At 40.9% G+C, this 18,234-nt stretch overlaps 1 protein-coding gene across 2 annotated transcripts; it reads right to left on the bottom strand.

Moving 5' to 3' along the window:
- Positions 1 to 1,854: 1,854 nt before the first annotated feature.
- LOC308129722 (phosphorylase b kinase regulatory subunit alpha, liver isoform) lies at positions 1,855 to 17,790 on the bottom strand. 2 transcript variants are annotated; one of them, XM_080495754.1, is made up of 32 exons: positions 17,402 to 17,790; positions 15,722 to 15,880; positions 15,450 to 15,497; positions 14,226 to 14,394; positions 13,464 to 13,546; positions 13,161 to 13,241; positions 12,968 to 13,066; positions 12,597 to 12,743; positions 12,446 to 12,499; positions 11,896 to 12,018; positions 11,697 to 11,792; positions 11,251 to 11,358; positions 10,989 to 11,067; positions 10,402 to 10,536; positions 10,183 to 10,292; positions 9,890 to 10,034; positions 9,510 to 9,588; positions 9,253 to 9,410; positions 9,003 to 9,173; positions 8,439 to 8,581; positions 8,199 to 8,335; positions 7,943 to 8,105; positions 7,031 to 7,110; positions 6,820 to 6,898; positions 6,611 to 6,740; positions 6,417 to 6,518; positions 5,774 to 5,892; positions 5,668 to 5,691; positions 5,096 to 5,149; positions 4,003 to 4,236; positions 3,623 to 3,823; positions 1,855 to 3,230 (listed from the first exon to the last, which is right to left on the bottom strand). In XM_080495754.1, exons 1-32 carry the CDS (start codon positions 17,477 to 17,479, stop codon positions 3,057 to 3,059), a joined length of 3,762 nt encoding a protein of 1,253 aa, XP_080351880.1. In that variant the 5' UTR covers positions 17,480 to 17,790; the 3' UTR covers positions 1,855 to 3,056. The 2 variants fall into 2 exon arrangements, with proteins under 2 accessions (XP_080351880.1, XP_080351881.1); XM_080495755.1 differs by lacking the exon at positions 5,668 to 5,691.
- Between the last annotated feature and the right edge of the window lie 444 nt (positions 17,791 to 18,234).

An 18,234-nucleotide genomic window follows, 5' to 3' on the forward strand; every position in this document is an offset into this window, starting at 1 on the left:
CACAGGTGAATGAGTGAGTGCTTGTATTCAGACACTTGACACGTGTCTGTTTGTGCCTTTTTTTACATTCATAAACTTTTTTTTTCTTTTTAATCCCCTCAATATTTACAGATGTGGATGAGTGTCTGCTCCCTGCAGCTGTCACAGGCTGTGTGTTTGGATGCGTTAACGCTCCCGGGAGCTTCTACTGCAAGTGTCCAGCTGGCTACAGCCTTCAGAGTGCAAACGACCACTGCCAAGGTAAAACAGCAAATCCTCAGTATTACCTTCATTCAAGTCGAGCAGTAATATCTTTCACCCAGTTCATTGTTTTCATCCGTGAAGAAAACGATGCCCATTTACGCCGCACATAAGCACATAGAATTAGAATTTTAACATCTTTCTTAACATTTGACTTTCCATGTTGCACTGTAAAAACAAAACGAAGCTGCCAGTATTGGACATATAGTATGCACATATATTTTGAATTATACATTTACTTTACCTACTTACATTTCTACTACTGATTATTAATTCATATGGAAGTTGAATTGGGGATTATAATCATATCTAATTAAAAACTGTTTGTCATAAAGCAGCTCTAAATTTCACTGTACAAACCTTTCCAGACATCGATGAGTGTGTTGTGAACGAGGGGCTCGGCCCATGCACGGAGCATTGCCACAACTCACCAGGATCCTACCGATGCTCCTGCACTTACGGCCGCCTCTTAGCGGGAGACGGACACAGCTGCATTTCAGCGTGTCCAACTGGGTACAGAAAACAATCAACAGCAACACCTGATGATGCACAAACTCTGAAGGAAGAGTGTGTTGGTAAATCAGATTCAATATGTTTATAACACATTTAATTTATGAAAATCCTCTGAAAATAAGCGTCGGTATTCTGAACGTGTGTGCAGATATTGATGAGTGCCAAGAGAACTTGTGTGAGTGGCAGTGCATCAACCTGCCGGGCTCTCACCGCTGTATCTGCCCCCGAGGATACTCACTACAAAGGGACGGCCAACGCTGCAAAGGTCAGTGTGGTCAGATTCACACACTCCTGGTACAGGATACTGGATTTAATAATAGAGCATTTTTTACATTTGTATAACCAATGCAGATAATTATTTTGTTTAATTACTCTGCTACAATACACTGCACCTTACTGTTTTACTTTGAGCATTTTATTATTAGTTAAGCTTACAATTGAGCCAACAAATATTTTCATGTAACTAACATTCTCACTTATTAAGGGAAAAATAAAGATGTGAAAGTATTGTTGAAACTTCAGATTGTTTTGTTAAACTTCCCTTGTCTGCTGACAACAATTTCTTTTTCTCTGCCAGACATTAATGAATGTAATCGGAGGAATGGAGGCTGTTCCCATATGTGTGTTAACCAAAGAGGTGGGTACAAATGTGCGTGCCCAGCCACCCATCGCCTGTCGCCCTACAGCTGGAAGAAATGTTTACCAAGAACAACAGCAAACGTCTACGGCTGAGCTGGAAATGACCACAATCAGGCCAGAGACAGACGTCCTACTGAAGCCCATTCTATTTCTGTATTCCTTATGAAACGTAGTCTATTTCCAGTCATTTACATAATTCATATTATGCTATTTATTCGATTTTTATTGTCAGGATAAACAATAAATACTTTAAAGTCCAAGTCATTATCATGTCTTTATTTAAAAAATCTTCATCCATCAAACAAGAATATAAAAAAAAAAAAATTATTTTGTAAAGTCAAAAATAAACGGAAGTATCTCAATAAAAAAAAAGTCATGCATGCTTCTGTTTGTACTAAATGTATTGTACCAGACAGACTAAAGTCTCCTCATCTCTTTGTGAGATGTACTGCCTGAGGAAAAACACAAAGTCTACTGATATTCACGATTACACTCTATTTCTCTGCCTTCCCACATAAATTTCTGCTCTCTTCAAACATTTGCACTGGCGTTATGCTGTAATCTGGCGCTAACCTGTAATCTACAGCCATTTTTCTTATAAATGTATCCAGCTTAGAGTCGTAGGGGGCTGGAGCCCATCAGGCAGGTAAACCCTGAATAAGGTCCATCACAGCTAAAACACCGAGAGACAGACTATTACTCGCATTCACCTTGGTAACCCCCCCCACACACACACATTCCGTACAACTTTTCTCTGATCCAAAATTGAAACGGAATTCTTTAATGTTAAGGTCCTTTTATTTGACTGTTGACATACATTTGTTGCTGTATTTTCTTTACAACCATTCAATTGTACCCAAACATGCCTGGAATAATTTCTTCATAATGCACAGAACTGAGAAAAAAAAAAGGTATTTTAAGTTTTTGTCGAAATATTTAGTGAACATATCGCAAGCATAACCTTGGGGATGACATTCCTATATCTTTTGTTCAAAACACGAAACACACAAGACGCACACAAGGATGACCGTGATTTGGGTTCGCATACAGGTTATTGTAAGTACAGAACAACAGCGAGTCGATGTCAGCGTGAAGGACATAAAGTCACACAGTGCCTCAAAACTATGGAAGGTTAACTTTTAGTTAATTATATTGCACACAGTTACTGGTCAGGCAAAATATATTTAAAGATAAAAACCTTCATTTGGATTATTTGTACGCTTATATTAGTTAGTAAATACAGCTGAACAATAAAATATATTACTAAATTAAATCTAAATTATTACAGGCAGAATGACAAAATATATAGTCTATATACTCAAATTATAAATTATTGGCTATTATTATTATTACCCTCCATGAGCGCAGAGTTGTGCATATATATGTAAACACAATTGAGCGGTAGATGAGACCAAAAATAAATAAATTCCCGGTTGAGACTCGAAGACTCAAACAGAATAAATTCAAATGTAGTGCTTTGCATCAGCCAACAAGGCTGTGATGTTGCGTCGGTACATGAGAGCTGCAGCGTCACATATTTTGCAGCACCACATGAATTTTCTGAGGTGATGACGGAAAGCTTTGTTTTGCGCCTTTTGGCGAGTGGATGCTTAAGTTATTAGCCGGAGTCCATCAGAAGGAGTGGAGCATGCTGCTTTACTTTCTCACTGCATGAGGCAGCTGGAGCTTGGCAGGAAGTCCTGGACGTAAGTGACGGCCGCTTTGGAGAGGTATGTCATGGTGCCGAAGCTCCCGCTGGGGGCGCTGTCGTAAAAAAAGTTGCAGATTTCCGTTGCTGGGTCCTTTTCAAGGAAATATTCACTTGCACCGTGGGATTTCTGGAAATGCAGAAGCAGAACGGAGTACTTTAAAATGCCATCTAACAAAAAAAACGATTTCTGTACTGGAGTCTGTATCAGATAGTGTGTGGATTTTGCCTCCACTGGGTGGTGCTAGTGAACTTTAGAAGGATTCAGCTACAGGAAAAGCAAATGAGAAAAGAAAGAATAACTAATCAAATCATGTCAAAAATGTGGATTTTTTGGCACATTTTCCTCTCTCTGATGCTAAAGATGGCTAAAGTAAAGCTTTCTGCTACATGTGTAAACTCCATTCTTAGCAGTATGTCATGAAGAAAAGAAATCTTTAAGACTTTGAATAATTTAATCAGAGAGAACCATCTTTTAGGTTCTCTGAAGCTTCTAATCTATATATTTATCTGTGGTGGTACCTGGTCTGCGAGGAAAAGGTCATTGGCCAAATGCAAGATGCGATCCACGTGAATGATTCCTCCGATGCTGTCCACGTCGACGTCGGCCACCAGACCCAGAACCATCACGGTCTCCACCAGCAGCTGCCGGTACTCTGGCTGGGGCACGTGGTTCAGGACGGATTCCACCTGCACCGCAAACTTAATCTCTCCTATTGTCATCTAGAGAGGAAATAAATCCAGTTTATTCAGTTACTATATTTAACCGGGAAGTCCCGTTAACGTAGAGGACATATCGAGCATGTCTCGACAGGTTTGTTCTTCCATCATCATCGACATCCCGGCACACGTTCATACAGGAGGGACCAAATCCACTTTTCACTGAATCTCTGCTCTGTCACCTCTCTCGTGGTAGAAGACGGCAACACGTATCCATCGATGGACAGGCCGTGGCACTTCTGCAGGATCTTCCAGACCTTCTGGTAGAAACCCATCGGCACTCTGTTGATGGCTCCATCCAGCCTCCGTCTCCTCAGCCACTGACCTTGTCTCTCCTCCCAGTGCAACTGTCCATCTCCTGGACCCGCACCCACCGGGGACAGGATGCCGCTGGGGGTGGACGGGCTGCTGCAGCGCTGTGGTGAGGTGAGAGAAAGTCACTACTCCAACAAATTGAGTTCATGTCTGTGCGTATTATCAACCTTATTCCCATGTATTTCCAAATGCATGTATGTGATGTTTGTCAAATACATGTGAACAAGGTTGAAATTGTAATTTATTTTTTTGTTTAGTTCAGTTTTATTACTGCAGAAACACACAAAAAACCCTGTTAAAACTTTTTGCCGTAATAATACGGGTCATGCAGTCATTCATGCATTCAGATGCTCCATTAATATTGACATTTTAAGGCTTTAGTAGGTTATTCAAGGGCAAGGATGTCATAATTGCATTTGTTGTGATAAGTGTGCTTTTATTTGTTTCAGGTTTACAAATAATTACTTTCAAGGATTACTAACAACTGTTGTGTGTGAAGCACTGGCTTGATACAACTTGTGTCTTCAATACATTTTATCCAAATGTATCTTCTAAGCAGGTTAAAAACTGCCATGGCTGATACAATACGACAGTTTTCTCGAGAGATGAGGAATTTCTAACCAACTACTGATGTGTTGTTGCAGTCGTAGTCCCACAACATAAACACACCAAAAATGTTAATGGTTCTCAAATAGTTCCTGAAAAAGGATTTTTGCCAATCCAGTGGCAAGACAAATCCCTTCCAATGTGCTTGTTTTTGCATGATATGAACATTAGAAGGGATCTGATCTCCATGTAATTCAGCTTGATCTATTTTCCATGACATCTTTGCCCTTAAATGAAGCAAAACAGATTTCAGTTCTAGTGTGATTTTGCTTTGCGTTAATGGACTTTGGAATTACAGGCACCCGGTGAGGACAAACAAAGCCAATATGAGGGACTTGAGGTGAAATGGTTTACCGTAGAGCGCGGAGATGTGACATTGCTATTCAAGGAAAGACCGCCACTGCAGATCTACACATAGATATGAATGACAGATGAGAGAGGAGCGTTTGAGAAGGGTTCATGTGGTTCTCATGCTGCAGACACGGAGATGCTGCAGCCACACAGAGCAAGAGTAATGGTCAAAGACGGAGCCGGCTTTGCAAAAACAAGTGTCACACAGTTCTGGAAGAAAACGGACTTAACATTTGCTAATTTTGTCACTCCTCAATGAAATATTGATACAATTAACTATGAGAGATGGATAGTTAAAACCAAAGTCTGGACTGGTTCAAGAGATCATGTTTTTGCAAATAATTTGAATATCACTCTGTACCACAAGCAACTACTTATTGACATATATATTCAGTGTGTTTTACTTGGAAAAAGTACTAAAGCATGTTTATCAACTGATATGGAATGACGGGACAGTTTGGAGCAGCTACGCAGCGAGCAGGTGGCATATGTGGAAGATTAAAGATGTCGGTTTGGTTGCTTAGACCGGCGTTGGAAACGGTTACATGCGAGATTTTTTATCAAAGCCAACCCACACTGACGGGTCGAGAGTCATCCAGCTGTAACCAGAGGCAAGAGAAATGTTACTCTACTCAGACAGAGGCATACACAGACGCGCAAACAAGACTTTCTAATTCCCACCTGCTTTATTTCACTCTTCAGTTTGTGTATTCCTGTACGCTCAGTCTTTGTGGCTCCAGTGTGGCCCAGTTCGTGGATGGAGATGGCAGGACTTGTGGCAGTGGACTGGATTGGACGCACTAATGGATAAAAAAACCCGAAATAAAACCACATTAAAGCAAAATCAAATCATACAATACTTTGAATCATGGTGCTTTTGGTTTGGTTTGTTTATATTTACTGCTACCTGCTTGCAAAATAATATCTCCACTGCATGGTGATAAAAGCAGAATGGACAAAACACATCAAATGAAAGTATTCTAAAATCTGAGCGAAGCAGAGCTGAACACCTCTCATGCAGTGCATAAAGTTTGCTTTGACGAACAAGTAGTCAATTTTGCTTGAATTCAATTTTTTTTTTTACTGGATCAAGGATATCGCTGTCAAAGGCCCATATAATAAATGACAAGATTGAGAATTAGAGGTTTTTACTGTGAAAGTGAAAGCTGTAGTGTGTGTGTAGCATTTATCAGGACAGGGAAAAGGCAGTCAACTGCTGCAGGAGTGAATGTACCAGTGGTTTGATGGAGAAGGGATCAGGACTGGCTCTGGATATGGATAAAAAAAAGTTAAAGGGTAAAAAAAAAAAAAAAAAAAAACTCACTGCTTCTCTCCACTCCAAACTCTTTGCCGCTGAGAATGTGATGCAGCAGGTTTTTCATGCCGAAGGGACTCAGGCTCATCAAACTCTCCGACGCCTCCTCCCCTGCAGAAGGGTCACATTGTTTTTGTTTCAGTTTTTGTTTCGACCTGAATGGTTTTTGTGTCCCCACAGGCGTGCATTGTTTTTCCTTCTACCAGAACAGTGCAGGCTGCGGGCCAGCTCCGTGGCCATCACTTGCATGATGAGTCCTATTCTGAGCCGGAGCATGTCTCCAAACAGAGCGGGCTGGGAGCGCACGTACATGGCGAGGTACACCATGATTTCCTGCATGACAGACAAACACACTGATGTTACGATCGGCGTCTCGGTGAGTCCTTCGAATGGCAAAACGCTGCAGGTTTACCTGAGTGAGTACAGCAATACTGATGTCCTGACCACTGGCTTCATAGATGAGAGTGTTCAACTCCTCTGGAGGAAGTGGGCTGAAAACAAGCGGCGTAGTACAGCAGGTTTCTCGTTTTATTTCCTCCATGTGCTCATTAGCTCAGTCACCCTTTATTATGACCAACTCTTTTCAGCCACGCTATATTTTTTTCAGAAGAACATCAACTTACACAGTGATCACTCTCTCTCTGGGTTCAGGAGGAAGACCGACAGTTAGCTGTTTGTGATGGGAAATCAGGTCTGTGCAGGCCTGTGGAAAAAAAATTAATAAATTACGGAAATATATCATTTTAATTCAGGGCTTAGAGCAGGGATGGGTACATTTGATCATTAATGGTGACCAGGGAGAGGGCCACATTGCAGCAGATTATTTTCTAATGTTAGCTCTTAAACTTTAGATAAAAACCTAATTGAACGTCTTAATAAGTTTAATGAATTCCTTGCGTGACTATTTTTGGAAATTATCTTGTGGGCTGAACAAAAGGCAGATGGGGGCTGTGTTTTCTGTAGTGTGGCTCAAACTTTGAATCTGTGACTAATCATCTCTCATATTCTGTTTTCTTTCTTTTTTTTAAATTTTATTGGCCAACTCAAATTGTTTAAAATAACTATCTAATAAGTTTGATAACTTCCTCCACCCACACATCCAACTTGAGTGGTATCGCATTTCATTTTGTTCTTGGGTGGGCTCAGCGATCTAATCAAACACTTCAACATTAATGTAAGCAAACACAGAAGCACCATTTCCAGCAGATTGTTCCAAGATCGTTCTCATGTAAACACGGCCAAATGCAAGTAAAACCCACATCTGAACACTCTGGGGGATAAATCACTCATGGCGCTATTTTTAGTTGATCAATATTTGTTCAATATAACTACATGTTGCACACCACAGTGAGAAAAACTGCCAGCTGTTATGCTGTAAGTCAGTTCATTTGTGTTCAAGTCTATTTTTCCATAATATTTCAGTTGTTTTGTGAATCTTTTGGCACACTGATATTATCTTCAGTTTCACATCAGATTTAAATTGTTAGGATTTCTATTATCAGGAGCAATTTACACACTGTCTCTCTCTCTCTCACCTCTGCAAGGACTTCTACTCTCTTGCGTAGTATTCCAGAGATGTATCTAATGAGCCCCCACTCTTTGCATGTTCCAGCTTGAACATACAGCTCCTCCAACAGAGACCGCACACTAACGCCTCCTTGCCCAGGCCCGGACAGCTCCACCAGCCAGTCTGCTCCTCTGGTTATGTGAATAAAATCACCAAGAAGGGAATTACAAAAAGCAGGTGTTTGTATTTAATAGAGTGATGCAGAGCAGCCTCTGAGCTCGTACTTCATAATGTAGAGGATGTAGAGGATGTCAGCCTGGTCCTGCAGAGTAGGGCACTCTTTGAGTTGTCTCACCAGCACAGCAAAGTCCGGGTTCCCCTGAGAGTCTCGGGGCAGATGCAAATCAGCAGCACTGTGGGGCTTTGTAAAGGACATCATGGTGAGTCACGAAACAATACAGATAAATACTGAAGTCACAGGGATATCAAGACTGGAGAGAGCTCAGGAACGTGTTGGTGAACACCTTGGGTTGCTTTGTGTGCGCTGTGCTGTGCTGAGGATGAGGATGAGGATGGGGATGAGGATGAGGATGAGGAACTTCCAGGAGGTTGAGAAATTTGCGGTACTTGTTCATGGACGGAGTCACAGGTAGGTACAGAGAAGACTCTGAAAACATACAAGAACGAGGCATTACCAACCAGCCACCGAGTTTTAAATCCGATTGTCAAGCAGGTTCACGTCATTGTAATTGTCAACAGACATATTATTACAGTTTTCTATTGAAATTTTAACCGTCTTTATCTTTTCTTTCAACTGGCTGTTTGTCACTGCAATTATCTTAATTAACTTTTACATTTAATCCATTTTCTTTTTCTCAAGTGTTGCCCCTACTGTAGCGTAGATATAGTGTGTGTATGTATGTATGTATGTATGTATGTATGTATGTATGTATGTATGTATGTATGTATGTATGTATGTATGTATGTATGTATGTATGTATGTATGTATGTATGTATGTATGTATGTATGTATGTACTGTATGTATGTATGCATGTATAGTGTGATCATTGTTTTCCTCATAACTCACTGGGTATGTTCAGGCCTTGAACCTGGGCCATAAAGGACAGGATGTCTCTTGTGGTGTGTTCGGCACTGAAGACGTGATGCTGCCCCCTCTGGATGGGAGGAAGATGGCACTTTGTGGTGGTACTGTGCAGGAGCTGGGTGAGGTACTTGTCGAACATGTCTTTTGATCCCTCTGTAGGCAAATTAACATGTGGAACATTTATGAAAACTTCAACTCAGTGATTTAAGAAGCATTAACAAATGCCGACTACCTGTGGGTCCGCAGGTGGTGTATTCCTCCCCATAGCTGGAATCATCGTCGTCATCATCTATTTCGTCGAGTAAACTGTCATCGTTTTTATCATCGAGAAAGGTGAGGCGAGTGTGAAACGAGGTGGTCTGGAAACTGGAGAGGTCAGACATCTGTACCCTATAGAAGATATATCAACCACAAGCACAAAATGAATATAAAACACATAAATATCATGTGTACAATATTAATGTGATGCAAAACTGAAGAAAAACTGACCTTGCTCCACCAAAATAGCCATCCTGTAGTTTCCTGAGGGTTGCTATGATACACGGATCAATTGCATCTCCATCCTCAGCTAGGCAAAAAGAAAATGCATGAATGTAGCATAATTTGATTGAATCTCTGATAGTGTTACATTCTGTTGGTACAAACACTTCAGCAATTCAATGAGTAACTCAGTTGTAGTTTTTAAAGTGGAGGAGGAGGAGGAGCAACCCTCGACAGAGATTATCAATCAATTTGCTGAATATGTTCTGCATTCTCTTGCCACAGCACAGGAGGCGCAGTAAAAACTACTGTATCTGCACTAACTGAACAGACTCGTGCTCTGTGGATCAGTTAAACACTGGTCTGCTTTGCGTGTAGAGCCTCAGTACCCAGCATGCTGTGAGTGATGGGGAAAGTGAGCGTGGGCCTTCCTGTCATCCTCCAGCAACAAGAGAGGTAGGCCAGTTCGGTCCGTAACATCTCCACAATCATCTGGTTGTCCAGTGCCAGGTAGAAATGATGATGATCCAGAAACTGCACAGTTGAGAAACGGCAAGCAGGTGAGAAGAGGTGAGAAACAAGAGTATCACTCCACACCGTTCACCTCAGCTTCCCTTATCTTCACTCCATATATCCTTGTCATTGTGATAACAAATATCAAAGCATCTCTTTTTAGCCTTACCTGAGGGGTGAATATGTAAAAGCGATTTCTGATCTCGTAGAATTTGGATGTTCCCAGGACTCCAATGTGTCTGTAGGGCCTCCCACTCAGATTCAGCTTCTTGCAGTTCCCTGTGCCCCCGAAACACAAGTTGTTAATCTCATTCTTACACAAACCGATGCAGATTTAAATAAAAGCAGCTTTGCTATCAATCTGCTGAACACAAAACGGCTCGTTTACCCAGTCTGACATAGATATGACTCAGGATGCGAGCAGGCATGACCCTGATGGGCAGAACCTCCGCCATCGTCTGAACCGTGATCCCAGCGTCTCGTAACAACTCCTGGATCTCCTCCGACTCAGCCAGAACACAAACTGAAAGGAAAGATGCAACGGAGGTTAAAATATGTTCTTGAGCAACTATTTCATTTTTGATTCACCAGTAAGTAGCTAAATGTGTAAATTGCAAGGCTCCATTTTACGATACAGTATTCCCTAAAAGTGCCGTTAGCATACAAAAAGCATGCATCACACTCAGCTCTGCAGCTCAGAAGAGTTAAGAGTAAGGTGTGACGCAGACTAATTTACATGTAGTAAACTTACATTCAATAACAATTGGGGGAAAAAAACCTTTTTCAAAAATGAAACCTTCTAAATATTTTTTTTCATAGAAATTTCAACCCCTTTATCAACTTTATTGTGTGTGAAATAATTTAGTTTCTCACTCAAAACTATGATGGAAATTTAATCTGCATGCAATGTTCTCGTGGTTCTTTTCATGTAATTGCAGTATATAGATTTACGTTTCCTCCAAACAAATCACTGACCTTGTACCACGACATCTGGCTTGAAGTTGGTTGAGAATCGCCTGTTGAGAGGATCTATTTCTCCTGGTGCTAAAAAACCCTGAACCCAGGAGAGAAAAGAAAATGGAGAGGAAGACTTATTAGATCAAAGGGAAACATACTGAAGTGGTGGACTACATATAGACTCATTGACATCTAAACGTCTTATTGAGATGGAAATAATATTGTAGAGAGAGAGAGAGAGAGAGAGAGATGCTCCAGATGTCGGAAGCGACTGTATTACCTCAGCCAGGAGACAGCCCAGGATGTAAAGTGACTGGCCCCACATGTGAGGCAGCTGGCCCATGGCCACTCTGTCCACTGAGTGAGGATTGCTGCATTCCTCCTCCACCTGAAACATTTCACTTTCATGTTGTAAAAACTGAAGTGGTTGATATGAAATAATGACAGACTGTGAAATACAACATATCAACAATTCTGTCAAGGGTTTGCATTAAGCATCTGATTTAATTTTTTTTTTTAAATAAATACAAATTTAACTTACTTTAATACAAGCTGGGAATCAAACCAACACTCTAATGTTCTGAAGTGATGCATTAATAAATATTTACTATTATGAAAGCAGTGACACAGTTCCAATTACTGACATTTCAGAGGATTTGTTACTAGTAAAACTGCTGTCTTCTATCAAAGTTTTTTTTTTGTCAAATCCATTAAACACTCAAGTACCTTGTCACTGGGCACAGAATAAAGTTCAGGCACCAGTTTGATGCCGTTCTTCCCCCGGATCAAAATTCCCTCGAGTGCCTCACGATACTCCAGCACCTATGTAAAGCAGCTTCTTTGAAATTAAAACTGAACCACGCATCATTCAAGCAGACAGAGAAAGGAAGTACAGTGGGAGTACCAGTGGGTTTGTTCAAATCACCTGCACTTGATCTTCAAGAAAGAGACCATCCAGGATGAGATAAGTCCAGAAAACAGGCCACTCGCATTCAATATTCTCAAACAGTTTCAGCTCTGCAGGATCGTAATGCAGCCGAGACGGATCCTAGCAGAAAGATGAACCAAGAAATTCAACCTTGTGGTCAAAATAACTCAATATACCATAGGGAAAACCTACCAAGTGTCCTATTGCATCCAAAATGGGAAACACTTCTTTTATCAGTTTTAGAACTCCAGCTTTAAATGTATCTATATTTTCCATTTGGTTATTCATTATTATACATTATTCACTTTAATTCTATATTGCATATATATGATTTACAAAGTGTTTATTCTTATACCTTTTTTGATTAAAGGTATAATTATACATGATGTTTATTTTGACAATTGCTCATTGGACATATCTGTATATCTTCATCTTTGATTTGTCCTTTTTTTTTTAGCAGCATTTCAGATGAGAAAGGAATTTTGTTGAACTATTGTACAAATGTGTGACTGCAAAATGACACCCAAGATAATTTATCTTATCTTACTTCTTTAGGGCAACAATATCCATCCCTGATGAAGCGGCAGCAGCCATAGCGACCCTGAAATTCAACAGGAGAGTGGAAGTTTTAGTAAGTTAAAAAGATTTTCCTGGATTTCTAAACAGTTTTAGCAAAGTTGAATTAATTAAAACATCACCTGCAGTTTGTTGATAATTTCTGACTTGGTGATGGCCACCAGGTCAGCATCCTCTACGGCGAACGCAGGGAAGGAAATGACGGAGAGGAGGCCAGCGTCGATCTCCTTGGAAGGTGAAGCTCTCGGCAGCATGGAGCACAAGATGGACTGGAAGGAGTCACAAACACACACAGGCTGAGCGCAGGAAAGACGAGGAGAGCCGCTTCTCGTTCCATTTGTTTCAGGATTAAAACTTTCCTATTTAATATAGTTTACAGGTAGGGCTCGTTCAGGTCATCCTGTTCTGTCCTCTATCACGCTCCATAAAGTCAGCTAAGCTTGCTCAAGTAGAATAGTAGATGACCACACTGTTACTGACAAAATATAAATACCTGACAGTGCTCGACTTCATCAGGCAAAACGTGAATGACTGACTTTGGGCCTCCGTGTGCACCAAACAGATCCAGCTCATCTATGGCCTCCAAAGCTGCCTGAAACATCACCGCAAAACAAACTGAAATCAATGAATACAGCAATCTCAACGCTCACACACATGTTTTGGTGTTCATATGATGCATGATGTACCTTGGCCATTCCTACAGAGCTGCCATTAAGCTCCGGGATTCCCTGGTTTGTCTTGTCGCCTCGCTCCCACATCCCATAATCCTACATTGGTTGGGGGGAAAAAAGCCCATTAAAAATATTCTCCAGTCTCTAAACTGTCGACATCCCTCTGCAGACTCTACAGATTTAACATGACACCAACAAATATTGCAAAATTTAGACAGATTGTCTTCATTCCCTATAATATTTTATTGTTAGCCCACTATATAAAAGTTTTTCCTCAAGAAAGTCCTTCTCCCAAACAAGCTTCTAAAAGTTACTCACGGCCACTTTGTAGGCAGCTTCGATGTAAAAGACCAGGTTTTGGATAAAGGCCACCTCATCCAGGTTGGAAATAATACGAAGACCTGTCAGATGACAAAACAACATTTAGCAAACAAGGTAGAGACCTGAAAATCCATTAATAAATTATTGTTATGCTGAGAACATATGCAGAAAACCAAAAAATGAATGCATAACAGAAAGGATCGGTTGTATTCTGCAGAAATTATGTGACATTCTTGGGTATTTTGCATGTAGTGAGGTTGATGCCCCCCCCCCCCCCCCCCCCCCCCCGAAAAAAAAATACTTTTTATTATGAGAATTGAGTCAAATCTATTTTTGTCAAGATGTGTTTTACTTTCGGTACTTTTCTGAAAGTTTATCGATTTGTTTTGCTTTAAAATGTGATTACTAATATCGAATTTCTTTTGGAAACTCAAGTCACAACTTGTCGCATATTTTCGGCTCCTCCTGCTGCCAGCCACAATAAATAAAACTAAACCATGACGGAGACTCCCACTAAAGGAATTTCCTGTTGACTTGATGCTTTGAAAAGAAAAAAGAAAAGAAAAAATCTTTTATCCACTTGACACACACTTGGTTTTACTTAATAGTTGTTACATAATACAGAATAATAGAAACATTTCAACAAATCCAGCCTTTAGTCATTGCAAAACACACTTCATCTTAATCACTTTATACATTTTATTAGTATATGACAAGTACAGTAGGCCAAACCAGTGATAGACAGAACTAAAACTCTACCTGAAGCTGTCATCTGCGCCAGCATCAGCAGGTAAATGGAGGTGGCGTCCACCTGAAGATGCCCCCACTGGTCGTCTCCGACCACCATCGCACACGTGGGAGTATCATATTTGGCGTGAAGGCAATCCTTTGTACTCTGGGTGTGTTTAAACTTCTCCACCTTCGCCACCTTGAACACAGAGTAGGAAATACTCGGCAATACTGGTTGAGCCGGATGGAATCAGGGCAAGAGTCACACGATAACCTCAGAAAGCCGACAGGATATAAACACAGGGACACGTTTGATCTGAATATGGCTGCAGCAAAACACCACTTTCATCATCAGTCACTTTCTTGATTAAGACACCTTTTAGGGTGTAGTACGTTGCATGCCCTGCAGTTTAAAACCTGAAGAAATAGAGCTTGTTAAGTGTTTTTCTTGAAACATTACAAAAAGAATGATGAAGTCGAGGGCCTCGTGAACGTATTCTGCACTCACTGCAGCTGGGAGTGGATTGGTAGCAAGAGTAACGACGACATGCATTTTCACGCCATTTAACTGACTGCAAGATAACATTTGTGGTGGAAAAAAATAACTTGGACTGATAACAACAGAAAAGCAGCACAAAGAAATACTGATGAAGCTAAAAGTATTGAAATAAGAAGTTTTGTATTAATTGCTCACACTAAATTGCCCATAAATATAAATGTCTGTTTGATTGTCTATCTTGTCACCTGTCCTGGATGGAATTTCAAATTTTGGGGGAATTCGGTGAGGTTTATGCGTAATTTCATTGGCCCACGCACGACTGATGCTATGCTGGTAGCAGTTGCAATTTCTTATGACTCCCTGAGTACATTCACACTCCTCTGTGGAGTTTATCATCTTCCTCTTATTTCCACGACTGGAACTCAAGAACAGAGTACACAACGTGACTGCGGCTTACTTTCACTTCAACAAGTAGGTCATTAACAGGTTGTTAATAACTGGTTTGGATGGGGTTTGTTTTTCGTCTGACAGGTGAAGCATGTTACTTGAGTTTGACAATCCTGTGTAGAAATCTGTGGTCAGAAGCCGGGATGATTACGTAAACCTGTGTTACAGTACAAAGAAGTGCCCCAGTTAACAGAATACGCACGAGCTTCTCAGAAACGGAGCGCAGGCTTATCAGACAGGTGACGTTTATACGTCCAGACCAAAGTCCTCGTGTGAACATTTGATGTGAGCGCAGGTGTGTGTCTCACCTGTCTCATCATGCACTGCAGCAGTCCCTGCATCAGTTTCACCACACTCTGAGGACAACAAAAGCCTTGTCAGTGAACAGCAAAAATTACACAAATAATTACTATTAATTCAAATTACTTCCTCCGAGTCCACCTTTTTGCAACGAGGGCTGCATAAAAGATGGATGTTAGCACCTCCCGTGGCTTTATTGATTTCCATATTTGTCATGAACATGTTGCAGCCGTTTAATTCTATTGGTTTTATTAATAAATAGCTACTAATGCAGTCACACCTGCTCCAGTTCGTAGGCCTTGGCCTTGTCTTCATCGCGGTCTGCGTTCTTGCGGTAGGCCATGCCGAGTCCCCACACAGCCAGGACGCTGTACACATTATCTCTGACCCAGGCATCCTTCTTCTGAGTGCTGGCAGGAAGAAGTCCAGTAACTGGATTCTGAAAAAAAAGAAAAAGAAAAAAGGAAGCTCCATTCAACCATCAAATGTAGGAGGAAACCCAAATAAACTTGATTTGACTGATGTACGTACATGAAAACATGTAAATTTCACACAGAAAAACACTCATTGTTATAGAATAGTGAACCACAGTATAAATTAAGTTAAAAGTTATATAGCAATAAATAAAAACATGCTAATCCCCCCCACAAGATAGACGCAGCACTAACCTGGGACTTTAGTTAATAACTTATCATTAATACATTATCGTTGGGGCTGCCCTATTACTTTATTCACTGTTTCAAATCCCAACTAACTCATTGTTATTCTGATTTACTGTAAATAATAATATCACAATTCTAACCTGGAAGAAATATACATACACTTAGAGCAGGACAAATCCGCTGATAAAGGTTATGGCAGTAACTAAACAATATAAAACCATGAGGTCTGCTTCTTTTGATGTGTATGCAGCAAGGATTTGATAAATCAGCAGTCCACAGAGTTCCGGCTTTAGTTCGAGACTCCACGGTGTCACTGCTCCCATGACCGAGGTCCTTCTCTAACCCTGAAGTGAATGGAAAGTTGACACTCTCTTTTCGATCAGCTGTTTTCACTCCAAACACTTTTATCTCAGACAGCTGGCTCAGGGTGAACTAACCAGATGATAGATAAAAGCACATAGCTTCCCGGTCCTCAGCCTGTAAGCAGAGGCCGACCTTCGCTCACACTTTGTTTATTTCTGTGTTGCTCATTGTGGTTGAACTTTGACCGACACTGACGACAAAACATCTGCATAGCTCAGATATTTCTGCAGGAGAAAACAAGAGATCTCATTGCAAAAATAGTCCAACAAAACATTTACACTAATGCAATGGTGGGAAACTCACTGAAGACAAGGGTACGGTTGTTTAATATGGGTATGTCACTTCAAACTTTAACAGTAGTCGTTACATTTTATTTATAGGTCCTCCAAATGAATAACATTCTTGTTTCTGATTGCTTTTTGAGTAAATACAACTTGGTATACCATTTTATTCTAGAAAAATGTAGATTGCTGGCACTGAAGAGTTCCAGGAAGGTTTCTCTGTCCCATATATATCTAAAAAAATAAACACATCATTCTTCTCTAATTAACTGTTATCTGTAAAACAAGATTTCTTGTTATACTGAGAAAAAAAACATTAGAATTTTACTATGAAATCAAAATATAGGCTGTTATTACACGGTTATACTATAATCTACCTACAATAGCCTGATTTTGATCTGCTTTAGCATCCAAATAAGACTTACGCGGTGAAACATAATTAAGAATAATCCATTCATACCAACCTTATTTTAGACGCACGCACTTTTAAGAACTGCTCTCGTGCAGTGTCGCTTATGTAATATGGCACATGTTGCATGCTTGAATTGACCTTCTGTAGTAGTGATGGCGGTGGAAGGTGGTTAGTTAATCGTCCGGCTCTGTGCGGGGGGTGTCCCAGCCTCCCCGCTCCCCACCCTGCAGCTCCGGACTCACCTGGTGACACAGGATCGTCTCCTGGATCAGCCTGGCGTAGCCGTCCAGCCGCACGCCGGAGTTGCTGCGGCTCCTCATCCCCGGCAGGATCAACCGCGGCGACACCGCGGGTTTATGTCCCGACAAGGGAGGGGCTAAAGCGACCCCGAAGCCCGATCGTCTACCGCAGAGGAGACACGAGATACACGGATGACATGTTGTTCCATCCACCGGCTCGGTCCCCGCGCTGCCCGCCCTGCAGTGCTGCTAACGTCGCGAGCCGAGCAGCATCCGACCGTTTTTAACAGGATCCAACGACAACGAGTCCGGGTCAGAGGCCCCGGTCACACGTCTGTCCACTCAGAGGACAAAACGCTTCACCGTGAAGACAGGCGAGCCGAGGACAGGATGTCCACGATCCATTCCGATTAAACAAAAAATACATCAGGTTCCTGCTTGATGGTGATTATTTTATTTTTTTACGATAGAGGGCGACAGAGACCTTTTATTTCTCTCATCCAGAGTTAGATAGATAGATAGATAGATAGATAGATAGATAGATAGATAGATAGATAGATAGATAGATAGATAGATAGATAGATAGATAGATAGATAGATAGATAGATAGATAGATAGATAGATAGATAATTACTTTATTCATCCCCGAAGGGAAATTGTTTTGTTGCAGCAATCTGGTACATACGAATATTATAAAATACAATAGAATAGAATAAAAGTAAAATATAAAAATATCTGGGTATAAGACATAAAGTAAAACACAGAACGGAACATGGGCAAATTTGGTGAAGTCGGAGTGCCTTAAAGGCAAAGGAGGTAAATACATAGGTGTAGTT

Source organism: Blennius ocellaris (genome assembly GCF_963422515.1).
Source record: "Blennius ocellaris genome assembly, chromosome: 1".
Lineage (NCBI taxonomy): Eukaryota > Metazoa > Chordata > Actinopteri > Blenniiformes > Blenniidae > Blennius > Blennius ocellaris.

Excerpts from the sequence above, each read along its gene's own strand:
- LOC308129722 (XM_080495754.1), bottom strand. The coding sequence starts at position 17,479 with ATGAGGAGCCGCAGCAACTCCGGCGTGCGGCTGGACGGCTACGCCAGG. Across the intron at positions 12,744-12,967 it reads ATGAAGTCGAGCACTGTCAG|TCCATCTTGTGCTCCATGCT; the intron begins GTATTTATATTT and ends GACTCCTTCCAG. Across the intron at positions 4,237-5,095 it reads TCACATCTCCGCGCTCTACG|CGCTGCAGCAGCCCGTCCAC; the intron begins GTAAACCATTTC and ends ACCTCACCACAG.